Source organism: Engraulis encrasicolus, chromosome 20 (assembly GCF_034702125.1).
Source record: "Engraulis encrasicolus isolate BLACKSEA-1 chromosome 20, IST_EnEncr_1.0, whole genome shotgun sequence".
NCBI lineage: Eukaryota > Metazoa > Chordata > Actinopteri > Clupeiformes > Engraulidae > Engraulis > Engraulis encrasicolus.
In genome coordinates this window covers 43,526,514-43,543,974 of record NC_085876.1, presented here as the reverse complement: position 1 = coordinate 43,543,974, position 17,461 = coordinate 43,526,514, and the positions used below count along the sequence as shown (strand labels likewise).

The following is a 17,461-nucleotide window of genomic DNA, read 5'->3' as shown; positions in this document are numbered from 1 at the left end:
CACGTGACCTGAGGAAGGCCAGCGAAGGCCGAAAAGGTGTCACATTAAAAGATCATTTCTGGGCCCTGGCGTGGCCTAACCGCAGAAATACACCAGCGGCGATCTGAGCGAGTCGAGCGACGGAAGTAATTGACTTTGTATTGAGTCGAGAGACAAAAGCGATTCTGGAGACTAGAGCGATTTGCGCGACGAGCAATTTGAAGTTGAAATCTTTTCAACTTTCTATGACGCAGTTCGGCGACAAGCCGCGACAGCCAATGACTGTATAGAGGTCAGTGACCACAGCCAATGGGAATGCTTGAATGCTTTGCCTTCTGCCTGTACGGACATACTCTTGTCTCCTCAATCGCTTGTATCGCTTGCTGCTACACTCTGTTGCTTGAATCGCATCGCCGCTGGTGTATTTCTGCGGTAATGGTAGGGCTCTGGGTTACTACACCAGCGACCCGGGTTCGATTACGGCCCCCGGGGTCATTTGCCAATCCTTTCTAGTCTCCGTCTTCCCACTAGTTTCGTGTCCCTCCTCCACTATCCTGTCACAAAAGAAGACACAAAAGCCCTAAAAAACAGGACTGTGCGGCACTTCTTCGGTAACACTTTACTTGACGCCGGCGTCATACGCATGACATAACGGTGTCATAACATTGTCATAATGCAGTCATGAATGTGTCATAAACCTTATGTCAGAGAGAGTTTAGATTGAGAGGGGACATATGGCGGCCATCTTGGTGACGCCTTCGGAGTGCTATTTTGTGATTAAGTAGACCAGATCTGAGAGTCAATGGGAAAAATGAATGGGGAAACTGAGTATAGGACGGAGGGGAACCTAGCGGTTGTGAAAACCATATGGTTGAAACGACCGTGAAAAACTGATCAATCTAGACTACTTGGTTGTGTCATACGAGTCAAAATAAAGCTTTTTAAGCCACTTTTCCCACGGTTTTTTTGACAGAGCGCAGGCGCAGTAGTTCCATAACGGCACGAGAGCAACGGCTTTTCACAACTGAGCATGTGCATAATTTCGCGTGCGCCGATGCAGCCAGATGATTGGATCACTGGCAACGCAGCTCAGCAGGCACATTGGCTCTTGTTACCAGAAAGGCGGGAGATGTGCGGGTAGACGCCATATTTGCGTTACGAATCTTCACCGTTGATTTCTATGGACACCTAACGATTCTGTCCTATCTCCCCTTCCTAAAAAAATCTCTGATTATGTCAATGTCATAAACATCGTATGACTTGTATGTCTTTAAGTGAAATTCGGTTATGACAAAGACAGGCCAAACAATGTTAACTTTTCATGGCCATAAAGCGTTTATGACATTGGCATTATGTTTATGACTCGTTCATGACACTATTATGACACTTATGACACTGTTATGTCATACGTATAACGCCGGCCTCAAGTTAAGTGTTACCCTCTCTTCTTTCAAGTGTTTTACTGGTTGCCAGCACCTCCTTTTCTGGTGTGTGTTTTACTTTTGCACCTACAGAGATGTGACATCATGAACATGGCAGGGGTGAGTTTCTCAAAAGAGAAGTTGTTAGCCTTTTAGCAACTTCGGTAGTTGCCAATGGGAAAATGCATTGAAAACAGCAAAGTAGCTAATGTAGTTAGCACTTTGGTTTTGAGAAATTCACCCCAGACTTCTTGCTGAGCGCAAGGTAAGGATACACTGTAGGCAGAAGCGTCGGATGTGCGACTGGATGAAGTCTAAATGCTCGTCTCTGTAGTCGTGCTCCTTCTCAAGGGTACTGATGGCATCACACTGCAGAGAGAACACACACACACACACACACACACACGCACACACACACACACACACATGAATCATAAACACATAATAGTATTGATACGCAAAACACATACACACGGATGCACGACACACAGACAAAGACACAGACATACGAGTAGGGTTTAATATTTTTCCCGAAAATGGCATGAATCAAATCCCGGGATCTGACGGCCCATTTCCCGGGAATCCCGGGAATTCCCGGGTTTTTTTTTTTTTTCTTCTTCAAATTTTTTGATCTAGTCATGTACAGGCTATAATTCAACTGTTCCTCCCAAACTGGCATTTTGTAAGTTGTTACTGTTTGTATCATTATTGGGAGAAAGGAATTAAGATTAAGCTCTCCTATCCACCAACACAATAATAATGAAGTGTAAGATGATAGCCTGTGCGCAGCATGCAGCGCTTATCAATGACGGTGGATTGTTGGTGGAGCTCACGACTTTCACCTATAAGTTTGATGCAACAGTGGGTTGGCTATTTTCCATTAAGGAATTGTGTTTGAGGTTGTGCGCAAAATCATGGCACATTGTCCTTCACCTGTGGATAGTATACACGTCTACCGCCAGCTTCATGAGAACAATGTTTCACTGTCGGCTACTGTGATAAGCGGTGGGAAATATAGCCTATGGGATGTCATCTCAATAGTGGAGTTCTGTGCATGGGATTTCATCTGGGTCAGTCAGAAATGGCAGTTTGCTTTAGAGCCAGGAAGAGTGTTTTTTCAAACAAGAAAACTGGTTCATCATAGGCAGGTATGCATGGCTAAACTGACTTTACTGTTTGCCCAAGTGCTATCGTTTTCCTCTCGTAATAGCACCGGGCGTCACTACAGTTAGGTGACCTCGCGCGCATAATAAACCCATTAAAATATAGGCATAGACTTGAGTGTCTTTCAGAGCAATATGAACCAATCAGCTCGGCTTTGCAACTAAACAAAATACTTTCCTGATGTCTACTTAACTAAAATAAGCTGCATTTTGTCTAATATTTGGAGACATCGCCTTGCCCTTTCTGCAGAGCGATTTTGGGAAGCGCCTCTCTCTCGTTCTCTCTCTGGTTCTCTCGCTCACACACAAAGCGACGCTTGCACTCTTCGCAAGACATATGTCACTTGACTCATCTTGTTGGATAGACCAGCCAAACTTGCAAGCTAGATAGCCAATAGTTTCGATTGTGCTGCTTGGAGAGGAGGCAAAATTGGTACAATTTAGGCTGCATGAAAGCATACACGTTAACTTTCACGTTGTGCGATGGATGGAGACAAGTTTGGAATCGCTCCCTCTCTCACCCTCTCTCGCTCACACACACACGCGCGCGACGTAATTCTCTGCACTCTTCGCAAGACACTTGACTCGTCTTATTGGATACCATCCAAACTTGTAAGCTAGATAGCCAATAGTTTCGATTGTGCTGCTTGGACTGGATGTATTTAAACTGTTAAAATTTAGGCTGCATTAAAGCATCCACACGTTTCAATTTTCACGTTGTGCGATGGGTGGAGACAAGTTGGGAATCGCTATAAATTAGAGATTTTTTTAAAACATGGGCTGGCAAGATGTAGCCTAAATGACCTGCACTGCTTGAAAAAGACGATCGACTATGTGCCTCAGGCATCTTAAATACTAAAAACTAATAGGCGGATGGCGGGCGGATTCGGTTTTGGAAATTGGAGAAAAAACATTAGGGCGGGTGGATTAGAAATTCTGAGAAGCGGTTGCGGATGAAATAATACGTCAACCGCGCACCTCAGACATTGCTGAAATGGGCCTGTACTGCTGCTGCTTAAATGAGCCTGAAGTGTTACCGCTGCTAGATGGCACTGTTGCTTATGTTGCTGGGACAACAAATAGACACGCACTTAATTTTTTTTCCCGGTTTCCCGTCATGGCTTTCCCGGGAAACGGGAAATTGTTTTGATCAGATTTCCCGGGAATCCCGGGTCCCGGGATTAAACCCTACATACGAGTCAGCCATGATACATAAGTCATAAACACATTAGATTATTGCATTGGTACGTAACATTGTATTAATTTTGTGTTAGAGTGAGGTCAGTTGCGTGTATAGAGCAGACCACCACTATAGGTAGTCCCAGGTTGTGTGTGAGTGTGTGTGTGTGTGTACCTTAGTGCAGACCACCTCTATAGGTAGTCCCAGGTTGTGTGTGTGTGTGTGTGTGTGTGTGTGTGTGTGTGTGTGTGTGTGTGTGTGTGTGTGTACCTTGGTGCAGACCACCACTATGGGTAGTCCCAGGTTGTGTGTGTGTGTGTGTGTGTGTGTGTGTGTGTATCTGTGTGTGTGTGTGTGTGTGTACCTTAGTGCAGACCACCACTATAGGTAGTCCCAGGTTGTGTGTGAGTGTGTGTGTGTGTATCTGTGTGTGTGTGTGTGTGTGTACCTTAGTGCAGACCACCACTATAGGTAGTCCCAGGTTGTGTGCGCGAGTGTGTATCTGTGTGTGTGAGTGTGTATCTGTGTGTGCGAGTGTGTGTGTGTGTGTGTGTGTGTGTGTGTGTGTGTGTGTGTACCTTGGTGCAGACCACCACTATGGGTAGTCCCAGGTTGTGTGTGAGTGTGTTGTCTCCGAGGGGCAGTAGAACGCTCTCCTCCTCCTGCTCGGCGTTGCGTCTCTGTGTCCCCACCTCCAGGTCACTACCGGGCTCCGCGTACTCCTGAAACTGCTTCACCACTACACGCACGCGCACACGCGCACACACGCGACACACACGACACACACGCACGCACGCACGCACGCACGCCCACCCGCACACACACACAGACACACACAGACACACGACACACACACAAATGCACACACACAGACACACACACACACTGTGATCTCCACTGGAAGACATACTGTACACTAGCAGGTAGATTTCGATGGCTAGAGGCCATTTAAATGTTACAAATGCCCCCCCCCAAAAAAAACCCCAAAAGGCAGTAAATTCACAATTTGAGCATAAAATTAGGAGTGGCCGGAAGTGTGTTCATAGCAAGAGCGACATGGGACCGTTAGTGTGCCCGTTAAAAGCAGAATGCAAGCATTATGACATCCAAATTGGCTGTGGCAGCTGTTACCGAACCGCATCATAGCCAATTAGCGTAATATTTGCTGAAGTTCAACAACAAACTGTCGCTCAAATCGCCCAATTTGCTTCTAGTCCCCAAATCGTCTTCATCTCTTCTGTTGCCAGCTCTCCCACACAAAGTCAATTACTTCAGTCGGCGGTGTGGCTCTAGTTGCTGCTGGTGTGTTTGTGCCATTGGGGATTCCAAAGTGTAGGTGGCTCTCTGGGTCCCCCTGCTGGTTATATTCAGAGCTGCAGCACCAACAGCCAGGCAAGTCAGCCACTCCCATGACATCACTGGCTGGCTCCACATCTACTGGCCTCTCTCTACAGCAGTGGTTCTCAACCTTTTTTGAACAAACGCCCCCTTGGTAACATCACAAGCCTCCCAACGTCCCCTTCAACACATCCGAAGCCTGACAACACCTCTATTAGTATCAAAATAAATAAATAAATGGATTAATGCCCCCCAATGGCAAATAAGCAACACCCCTCTCAGCTGTATCCTTCTCAACGCCCCCCTGGAGCTCCCCAATGCCCCCTGGGGGGCTGTACCGCCCCTGTTGAGAAAGACTACTCTACAGCTACCTGGAACATCAAGCCCACTCCACCCTCTGCACTGGCCTGGATGCTACACAGGCCAGCTAATCCTACTCATGATATCAATACTGAGTAGATACTAGCAAGACAACATCCCTGATCAATGCAGGACTTGCTTCTGAACATTTGTGTAACTGGGAACATCACTGATACCTTACACACGCACGCACCTGTTTTCTAGCTCCCGCCTGGCTTTGGACGGTACGTATAAGCTTAGCATGTTAATATGTTCCATCATTACACTGGCACAGAAACACACACGTGCGCTAACACACACACGCACACACACGCACACGCGCACGCGCACACGCACACACCCAAACAGTCACACTTACGTCTGTGTTCCAGCTCGCGCATGGTTTCGGGCGGTACGTGCAGCTTGTCGATGTGTTCCCTCAGGACGCTGGCCCACTTGTGCAGGGAGTCGAGGGCCAGCCAGGGCCGCGACAGGTCCAGCACCAGCAGCGCCACCGAGTGGGGGAGGCTCTCGGCCGACATGACGAACTTCTGGAGGCCCTTGTGGTACAGGTCGCCGTCCAAGACCCAGGCGTTACACCGCGCGTGGTCTAGAAGAGAGGGGAAAACACACACACAGGTGAATACACACACACACACACACACACACACACACACACCAGTCCAGGACCCAGGCATTACACCGAGCGTGGTCTAGGAAGTAAATTTTATTTATAAAGCCATTTAAAAACAGTACAAAACTGATCAAAGTGCTGTACAGTGACTGGCATTGGAGGAAGGGAAAACACACAGGTGAATACACACACACACACACCAGTCCAGGACCCAGGCATTACACCGAGCGTGGTCTGGAATAGGGAGGGGACACACACACAGGTGAATACACACACACACACACACACCAGTCCAGGACCCAGGCGTTACACCGAGCGTGGTCTAGGGATAGGACAGACATACAGGTGAATACATCTACACTCTCTCTCACACACACACACACACACACACACACACCGTTCAGGACCCAGGCGTTACACCGCGCGTGGTCTAGAATAGGGGACATACACGCAGGTGAATACACACACACAGTGGTCTAGGAAGGGAAAACACACAGGTGAATACACACACACACACACACACACACACACACACACACACAAGGACCCAGGCGTGCCCTCACACGAAAGGACACACACACACACACACACACACACACACACACACACACACACACACACACACACACACACACACACACACACACACACACACACACACACACACACACACACACACACACACACTTTTTGTGTTGCAAGATAGAATGCCTGGGGTATCCGGCCATAACAGACCTTATCTTCACAAACTGTATTGTAAATATATCACGACTGAGTAAAATAACATTTATATAATAGAGAAGGAAAGATACGCAGAACGCATGCATGCACTGCAGGTAGCACGTACACACACTTTACAGAGCATCTTTGCAACTGTTGCACCAACTACAAAACGGGAGCAGTGGTGGTAGAGTTTTTACTGGCATTAACAAAGCACAGACACCTTGTCTGCTGTCAGGGCACACACACACACACACACACACACACACACACACACACACACACACACACACACACACACACACACACACACACACACACACACACACACACACACACACACACACACACACACACACACACACACACACACACACACACAAACACACGTTACTAATCAAATACCAACGCCCTAACCATTAGGACACGGCTGGCCCACCATCATTCATTTCAAATCCTGAGTCCATGGCTTGTAGCCAACGAGCCAGCCATCTGAGACAGAGATGTTAATGGCCTATGAGGTCACAGTGCAGTGACTCAGGGATGCTGTGGTTGCCAGGGGCAACATGGTACACGTGTGCGTGCATGCCCAGACCACTAGTGACCATTACTGGCGAGTGTATGTGTCATATGAATGACTCCACAAATATCACTGTATATTTTAACAAATTTTAAGTCTCGCTGTCTATTCTTTTACATTACATTACATTGTATTTCACTTAGCTGACGCTTTCATTTGTTCAAAGCAACATATAACTATTATTTTTCAGGGTATTGGTGAATTGGTTACAGTCCCTGGAGCAATGTGGGGTTAAGTGCCATGCTCAAGGGCACTTCAGCCATGGATGAAGATGTAGGGGGGATTTGAACCTGCAACCCCTGGATTGAAAGACCAACTCCCTAACCACATTTAAGTGATTTCTGTAGCCTGGCTCTCACGACTACAGAGCTCTGTGACTTCAGTCTGGCCACGTTGCTTTGTGGATGCTAATGGGTGGGGCAAGGCTAGGATTTTGACAGCACGTGTCAACCACTATCAGGAAAATTGCTCCTTGTAAGTTGCTTTCAACAAAGGCGTCTGCTAAATACTAATGTAATGTAATGTAAAAAGGAATATAAATTAGTAAGTAGTACACATCCCACACCCTGAACACTACACTCGCAAATGTATCGCTTGCAACGCTTCGGTTGTTCAGACAGACCCTCTTGCGATGTGCAAAACAAATTTAAGTCAAGCTCATAATGTGAGTTTGTTGATGAACACTAACCCTAAAGTAAAATCTATTTTTATAAAAGACCTCGGGCCTCATTTATAACGGGTGCGTACGCACAACAGACTGCGCACGCCAAGTTCACCGCAAGGTTTGGTATTTATAGAAAAAGAACTTGGCGGTAAACATGCGCAGCTCCACGCAAAGTTTGACCCATGCGTAGGCACTAAACAAAAGACCAAACGCGGAAAGCGCGACCTCGGGAGGTAGCTGGAAGAACGACCCGAAATTGGTTGAAGAAAAAAAATCAAAGGTCACGTGTCACGATAGCCACTTTAACATTAGTTAATCCAGTTCGCAACGAAAACGCGGTTGTTTGTTGTTTGGTAATGGTGGAAAATAATAAGTAGGCCTACCTGGCCTATCCATAGCCACATGCATGTAATAGACGCTTCAAATTGTACGTTTAGGATAGGCCTACGTTACATTTGGAAATACCCTACATTTTATTAACAATAACCACGGACCTTTCCAGTATCGGGCTATAGGCCTAATCGTATCGGTAGGCTATAAAGTGTTCCGAGTCTGCAAGGAATTACGTCAACATTTAAGCCAGTTGCAGAATCATCTGCTCGAGTCCCAAGTGCATCTGTAATGGTTGATTTTCTCAGCCATACAGGCAAGCGCAAGTGCCATAATGGACAGCTTCGTTTCTCTTGTTGCATGTCATTTCTTTTCCATGCGGTTATTCGTCATCAAAGCAGAGGTGTGCATTTGACAGCTGGCCTTATACACTGATAATGTACGTTTATAATACACACATTTAATAAATACAGACTAGAAAATGCCCATATGTCATGCTGTCTGTGGATATGTCGATCGACAGTTGGGGCGTCGCTTTGAAATGAAAGCAGACAGCTGCGCGCAGTGACCAACGGCAATTGTTGAAAAAAGTTTAAACCCGGTGCATATGAGGTGCGATGAGACAGCGAATAGATTTTCTACCGGTGAATTTCACATGGGGACATGCCATGTGAGATGTTTCCTTGACGCAGCTATTTTTTCCCTTTGTTCACAACTCAATTAATACTAGCCTACATGTCCATTACTTGGCAGGTTCATGTCCATGCCATCCTTATTTTATTTATTTTTTACTTCTGGTATAGCGTGATTTTTGTCAACATAACCATCCACATGCTGCAATTCAAGGTTTTATTTTTGTAGCCTACGACTTCCCAAACTTAACCGCTCCACTTTGCCCAACGTTCTCTATGCCTATCTAATAAAACTGTTTGCTCCACATGTGGTAAATAGGCTATCTCGTCTGCTTTCCGCACGCCGTCCACAGATATAAATATTCATTTTGGGCGTTTCACTGAATATTCATTGATAATTATGGGTGTGTCCACAGGTGCGCACATTTGCCGCAACTTCAGAGTCAGTTGGGATTTATAAAGGGAAATCGACGTGGAACGTGCGTGCGCCATGCTTTATAAATCTGAATATTTTCTTGCGCACGCACATCCCGAGTTTCATCTTTTGGCGCATTTCTTCCGCAAAGTTTTATAAATGAGGCCCCTCATTTTTACCATAACAAGCACAACACGGACTGATTACAACATTTATGAGCCAGTGCATCATTTTCATGTACAGTAAATGGAAATGGAAGAAATTAAGCAGAGTGAAAGTGCGCAGACCAATCATAAGTAAGATATGCAATACATGAACCAATCATAAAAAAAGAGATGCAATAATACATTAACCAATCATAAGTAAGAGATGCAATACATGAACCAATCAGATCAGATGTCTTACCGTCGATGTCTTCATCGTGTACGCTGAAGTATAGATATTCTAATCCACGCCCTCGCATGTATTCCTCTACCCCTTGCAGTTTAGCCACCAACGTGGTCTTACCGCAACCCACCTCACCTGCAACGCCACACACACACAAACACACACAAACACACACACACACACACACACACACACACACACACACACACACACACACACACACAAACACACACAAACACACACACATTTGTTAGCCAAGGAGGATGGGGGATAACGGACATAATGACAGTCATGATTGGAAAGGCCATGTTGTGCAGTTTCAAATGAATTATGATGTGAATCCCCTACTAAAATAAATAGTATGACATTTTTTTGATAAGTAAACTATATGAATTACAACAAAATCTTCACATTGTCAGGTGAGAGGTGTTTGTTATCAATACAAAACCAAGCCTTCCTTACAATGAAAGGGCTAGGATAAACACTTCCAAGAAATACACAGAACATCCATTCCAACACCCATAGATGGGCACATACACAATAATGTACAAAACATACGCAAGCCAAAAAGATAAACACTGTCAGCATACTAATAATCATGTTCTGATGAGTTCAACAGACCATATTTCACAAGTAGGCTATGCAACAGCCAAAGTGTGGGTTTGACTTGGAATGTGGTGGCGGGGACATTACAATAGCAAATTGTCCAGATATGCTTTTTTTAAATTTAGATTTGTAATAATATTTTGCATTATATTTGTAAAAAGTGGAGGGGACAAGCTAGGTTCATCTCAAAAGTGGTACTATGGACATGTCGCCACCATCCACACCTAAAATTACACCCATGTGCTACAGTAATATAAACAGAGGAGCATCAACAGCCTGCATAACAATGACATGCGTTCACCAAGTCATGCAACCATCGAGAAGACCGTGCAGTGTAATGTTTTTGCTATTGATCTCTAACATTACAACTACACCACATTCTAGGCTAGTCTTCTTTTCACATCCCCGACAGCAGACGCTATTTATTTAACTTTGATTCAGGTGAACAAAGTATGTGAAGAAGAGCGACGCTAGCAATGCATGCTAGCATGATGCAAGCATCAGCAGCATCGTGTAGTGTGGAGGAGTTCAGCTGACACAAGGGGTGCTGTCACATCACAGCCGCCGCACCGATGCACTGATGATTAGCGTCCGTCTGCTAACGGGGGATTATCGGGCAGACTGGCAACTGAACTACTGTCAGGCGCGCCTGATCGGAGCACACTGTCTGTCTATTACAAATGTCTGTTTTGAGACTGAGACGACCATGGTTAAGTTCCTCTGAAAACCATGGGCGTCTCACAAAGAACGCAGGCTGCGTTTGTTCCCTATTTGGCAATTCATTGTTTTCCCAAACGGCAGTCAGTCTACAACAGAGCAGTGTCTGGCCCCTCCTGATCCTGCTTCCGATACCGTGACAATTAGCCAGCTACAGAGCAAGGCCATCGGCTTAATGTAAAGAGACAAGCCCGGAGCCAGACACTAGCTCCATAGTGATGCGTTTTAGCATGATTCAATGCATCAGCTCGTACAAAGGCAAGTCAGTGTTTGGGATGGCATCGCTACCGCACAGTAGAGTAGCGTAGCCTGGGAGGCAAGCCCAGCGATATGCAGTGAGACAGCATAACGGTAACATTGACTTGTACTCACCCATAACCACAACATTTTTCCCGGATGGCAATTTGGACCGTGAACGCGTTGATACTTCACTCAATATGGATGACCTTTGAAAGGGGAACAAAAGTAACAGACACGAGTCTAAACGCGATCATTCAAAACACAATGACATGGACCATTCTCAGCGGCTGATGAGATGGCTTGCTAACATTACCTGCTTCATCAATTCGCCCTGTTAGCCGCTAGCCTACTGTCAGGCGGGGTTCTGTGCATTCGGCACCAAACATGCAGGTAAAATGCACGGCTGCATCCTCAGCGCGGGGCAGCTGAACTTACCAGAGATTCTGTCCATCCTCCTCCTCCGTGGTCGGGTTATCTGCGGTGCTGTTTTGAACATTGGAACTAGCCGATAATAGTGTATTCCTCCCTGCCACCGCCATCTTTGCAGGCTTGTGACGCCCCAGGAGAGTGCCCGGATGTAGCGCACAGAAGCGGCGAGCCAGGGGCGTGGTGGTGGTGTGGTGCTACTGGTGCTGGTCTAGAGCGTAGAGTCTGGAGTCGCACCGCAGACTGAGTGACTTGTCAAATCCCCTCGACATGCCAGTCACCGCTTAGTCAGAACAAACAAACAAACACACAGCCACCTGAGGTCACACTGCCTCAGCCTGCCAAACAGACGGAAAAGACAGCGCGCAAATTTGCTAAGGACTAAGGATAGGCCTAACCCCGGGGTCAGGAACCTATGGCTCTAGAGCCACATGTGGCTCTTTAGGGAACTGTATATGACTCTTACTTATCTAGGGTTGCCAACCATCCCTTGAAATATGGAATCATCCGGTATTTATGAATAAAAGTTCCATATTGAGTTGCAACGGGACAAGGGAGGTTAAAAAGTGTTAAAATGCATCAAATTACAACAAAGAAATACAAAAGTCTCCCAGACCTTCACCATAATGAAGTTGACAATTGGCAACCATATACTTACCTGTTATCAATAAAACAAATAACTTGACAGTACACTCAAAATTGTTAAAATACATTCTTTTTATTGTATTCAGTGTTTTCAAAATGGTATGGCTCTCATGAAAAAATCTTTTTAAAAAATTGGCGTTTATGGCTCTCTCCACCAAAAAGGTTCCTGACCCCTGGCCTAACCAAATACGCCTAGGTGTAAGTGAGAAAGCCACATGTTGTAGCCTACAGAAGCACAGCCTGATGCATTTTTATCTGTCTGTATCTAGCTCTAGCCATTGTTTTCATGGTGGTGGTGGTGTGGTGCGAATGGTGCTGGTCTGGATTCTGGCTTTGGTTTTGACAAGTAGGGTTTATTCAAGTATGCAGACTTCCATCCTCCCTTGCTCACTTGCCTGCTTTTGACCTCATGATGTCACTGACGACAGAAAATTAATTCAATATCTTGCAAAAGCACAATTCTAATGTCATTTTCTCATTCGCAATAATAAAAAGACAGTCCCTCAAAAGTTGTTGGGGCTAGGCTGACAGCTGAAACTATATGTTTTTTTCTCCCTGGAGGTGGGGCCAGGAGGCGGGGCGAGGCCAGAAGCACAAGTGGAGGACGGGAGTGTGCATATTGGAATGCAAACGTAGACTAAGCTCATTCGATTTACCATCCACGTCTGCATGCGCATGCAGACAGCAATGCACTCTGGATGAAAATGCTGCATGATGGTTACATTTCCTGTACAACTTACTAAATTTTAGGGTAACACTAGAATAATGGATGCAAAAAAGCATTATAAAGACTTAATGAATAATTAACTATTGATGAACAAAACATTAACAAACGTTTGTAAATGACTAGGAAATGTAAACAAATGCTTGTAAATGACTAGGAAATGCTATGTTAATATTTTATATTCATCAAACATTTACAAGTTGCTTGTAAATGAATAGAATTCTCTGTTATAACATGTGTAAAATCTTGCAGATATCATTTGTAGATATCTTATGAAGCATTAATAAAGCTTAGTTAATAATAAAAACATGTGTTAATGTTTTATTCATCATTAGTTAATTATTTACTGAGTCTTTACTAAGGAACATTATTATAAAGTGTTACCAATTTCAGTCATGTTGCATCAACGAGGTGACATGTCACATGGTCTCAAACTATCGAGGGATGAATGCGACTGTAGTCGGATCTTGGAACCCCTGCAGTTGCTTATCCCTGTCGATGCTCATCTGCAGACTGACTCCGAGGTCACGCTCCCATGAACTGTGGTCAACAACCCACTCACGTGTGTATATGAGTCTTGTCTCACACCCCTACACAGGTTTGCACTGCCAAGGAGAGATAAATATATAGGAGGGCTTACTGACGTCATAACAGCATAGTACGAAATGATGGCGAGGAGAGTACGGAAATGTTATTCGTCTTCTACGGTCAGTATTGAAAGCATCAGGGAAGCATGCAATGCCACTTCCACGAGGGTCGGACTGTGGAACAGGTCATAGGACAACGTGAATGTTTGTCATTACCCCCAGCACTTACTGTTGACCAACAGCTGCAGTTAATTTGGCCACAAATTATCCATCATGGTGTCGCCCCCACTGACCATGCGCAAGAGAGTAGGGAAATTGTATCCATTGCACCCACTGACCAATGACCATGCGCAAGGGAGTTCATTTTCCATCCACTCGTGTCCTCAGGCAACGCCCCCGTACTACATCGTGGCCAATGCATTTCCCCCCGCGAGATTGTTCTTCACGCTGTCCTATGACCTGTTCCACACTCCAACCCTCGTGGAAGTGTCATTGCATGCTTCCCTGATGCTTCCAATACTGACCGTAGAAGAATAAAAAAAATTCCGTACTCCCCTCGCTATCATTTCGTACTACGCTGTTATGACATGAGTAAGCCCTCTTGTCTCAAGCCTCTTTGCCTCCAACTGAGTGCAGGAGGGCTAGCAGGGCTCCGCCCTACTGGTGACGCAACGCCGGTAGTGATCTGAAGTCTATGAAAATCAGGCAACAGGAGGGCAGGGCTGTAGTAGCCTGTAGTAGCTGTCACCCCTTATACATGGGTTCACCGTGTTTATAAACACGATGTTGTGAGGAGGGGCAAGACACTGCAGCAAACCACATGAGCTAATTTTTTGACCGACAGTGGTTTCCAACAATCAGAGGTTGAGTTGTGCTCAGGTAGTATCGTGCAGCCAGGAGAAAACAAACATTTAGAACCCAACCCAGTGCTAAGTTTCAGGAAAAAAACTCTGTAAGTCATTGCTCAGTTTTGTAGAGTTTTTTGTACCTTTTAATTGGAATGATTTGAGTAGTGTAGGAAAGACAAGCATAACAAAGCATGCTTAGAACGAGACATGTCTAACAGTATGTTTCTTTGAATGTGCCGTATGGGTGTGTGGGCCTGTGGGCCTCTGCATGTGTGTTTCTCAGCTTACGTGCGTGTAATAAATTATACACTACTCTACTCTTCTCTAGTTCTTGCTCTGCTGCTGCCCTCTGCTGGATACAGGCAGTACTACTGACTTTATTTGCAGGCAGGAGTCAGGACACAGGTTACAGCTCACCCTGCTACAAGTGGTCAGAGGTGGAACGTAAAGTACGTGGAAGTAATTTTTTCTGGAATTTGTACTTACTTGAGTAAAAATAAAAATGCAGACTTTTACTTTTACTCAGTTACAATTTTTGGCAATTACTTGTACTTTCTACTCCTTCCATTTCAAGAAGACTTTGTTACTAGTTACATTTATCCTAGGTTTTCCTGTTGTGTTTCGTGGACATTTGAGTAGCCTCGGCTGCGGGCAGGGAGGTGGGACCAGGCCCCTCTTTCAAACTGACACGCAGACAGAAAAGATATTTTAAAAAACATTAACAGGACTCCATAGTCATGTTCAAATAGAACCGAAAATCGTTGCAGAAGCTTTTTCCTATTGGATCAAGCAGGCAGACATACTTGTACTTTTGTACTCAAAAAGTACATTTAAAAGTTAAAAGTTAGTACTTGTGACTTTTACATTTTTGGTGTACAACTTTTACTTTCACTCGAGTAATTTTTTCACAGGGTTCTTCTACTACTACTACTTTTACTTAATTACACAACTTCAGTACTTCTTCCACATCTACAAGTGGTCGTTATCTGATCTCCCGTCCTCTCTTCTTGCATAAGCACAACTTTTTGGGGACTTTTACCCATTCAACATCCCTATTGGAAATGAGAAAATGTCCTTTGAATTGTGATTTTGGTGAAATATTGAGTAATAGTTTGCTATACCTATTTTGCCTTCAAACATGGGATTTACAGTACATTGGGCTTTATTTTTATTTTTAAAACTATAATGAACACTGTTAGACATTTTTACAACTATTTCAAACTATCAATGCTTTCACAATCTGCAGAGAATCAACACCTTTACAAACAAATTCCTTGCTTATACCGAAAATGAATTAATGTATCAAATGTATGCTGGAGAATTTGTTTTGGTTGAGTGAATTGGCCTCGAGTTGCACGTTTCAAGGAAATACAGAATGACAATAGCAAGAGTTTGAAAGCAAATAGTAGGTTTTATTAAAAGCACTGTTAACACATTTTGTATGTGAATATGAAGATGATTTGTCAAAAGTTCAACAAAGGATTAAACGGTGTAATGATTTCCCTAAAGGCGTTACCCAAACCTTTTAATACAATGAGGGGGACCACTAGTACTGTTTAGACTAATATTAATGTGTGGAGTCAGTTCTTCACACCTCAATGAGGAGAGCAGCAGGTTGGAGACAGTAGATGTTCCCAGAGGACACGCACACACAGGGCCGGATTAATGCACAGGCTAGATATGGCTGCAGCCTAGGGGCCCCCACCTTCCAGGGGGGCCCCGATTGGTCAAAAGCGAAGAGTTATTGAATTATGACAAGAGACTATATTGAAAAATTCATCTGTCATGTTGAGTAGAGTTGGTGGACATCTTTATCCTTAATTCCTAGCATGTAATTATGACTGTCTATGTACATTTGCTACAGAATTTACTTGCCGGGGGGGCCCACAGCAACCTGTAGCCTAGGGGCCCCAGGTCATCTTAATCCGGCCCTGAGCGCGCACACACACCACTCTACCACTATTATTCTATACACACCATTAGAAAGAGAAATTAAACACAAAGTGTAATTTATACACAGTTTTAACACAAAGTCAAATACATTCATGCCATTAAAATGTCAATTTGGCCTGTAAGGCTTCACTAATTCCTGACCCTGGACTGGTGGTCTTGACTGTTATGACATTATGGACAATTCCTTCCAATTTATGGAGTCCTTATTATGCTATGTGTTGTTGTATGTTGTTATATATTGTATATAATATGAAATTGTGGAGCTTTTATATACAAACCAAGTAGGGAGTCCTTATGTTATGTTGTTGTTGTTGTATGTCGTTGTATATTTTATATAATATGAAATTGTGGTGCTTTTATATGCAAACCAAGTAATGTGGTATTGCAGTCTTAGTAGTAATTGGTGTTTCTTATTTATTCATTTTCAATGGAGTTTTAGTTGCCACAACGCCACTCATGCCATTTTAACATCTGCTGCCATCCAACTTCAAAGACCACAATGGAAATAAGCCCTTGGGCTTTATTGTGTAATCCTAGTATGTGGTGTGGTTTGCTTGAAACTAAATCATGTATTTGCTTTTATTCAAGAACTTAGACTGTCAAATAAAGTCAATCAATCAATCAAAACAATTAAAAAGGACTCATACAGTACAATATGACAACAGCACAACACAGGTCTTACATTAGTGCACTCGCACACACACAAACACACATACAGTACACACATATGCAAGAAAACAACCACACACACACACACACACACACACACACACACACACACACACACACACACACACACACACACACACACACACACACACACACACACACACACTCAAACACACACACACACACACACACACACACACACACACACACACACACACACACACACACACACACACACACACACACACACACAGCTCAATTTGT

The 17,461-nt window shown here is 44.4% G+C and overlaps 1 protein-coding gene across 2 annotated transcripts in view; it reads right to left on the bottom strand.

Moving 5' to 3' along the window:
• LOC134436672 (cytoplasmic dynein 1 light intermediate chain 1-like) overlaps window positions 1-11,891 on the bottom strand; it is a 22,628-nt gene extending 10,737 nt beyond the window's left edge. For both annotated transcript variants that reach the window (XM_063185982.1, XM_063185983.1), the window contains exons 1-6: window positions 11,781-11,891; window positions 11,478-11,551; window positions 9,801-9,917; window positions 5,800-6,030; window positions 4,322-4,482; window positions 1,676-1,769 (exon numbers count right to left, since the gene is read on the bottom strand). In XM_063185982.1, coding sequence (XP_063042052.1) covers window positions 1,676-1,769; window positions 4,322-4,482; window positions 5,800-6,030; window positions 9,801-9,917; window positions 11,478-11,551; window positions 11,781-11,884 — 781 coding nt within the window. In that variant the 5' untranslated portion in view covers window positions 11,885-11,891. The remainder of the gene's footprint in view (window positions 1-1,675; window positions 1,770-4,321; window positions 4,483-5,799; window positions 6,031-9,800; window positions 9,918-11,477; window positions 11,552-11,780) is intronic.
• Window positions 11,892-17,461: the final 5,570 nt, after the last annotated feature.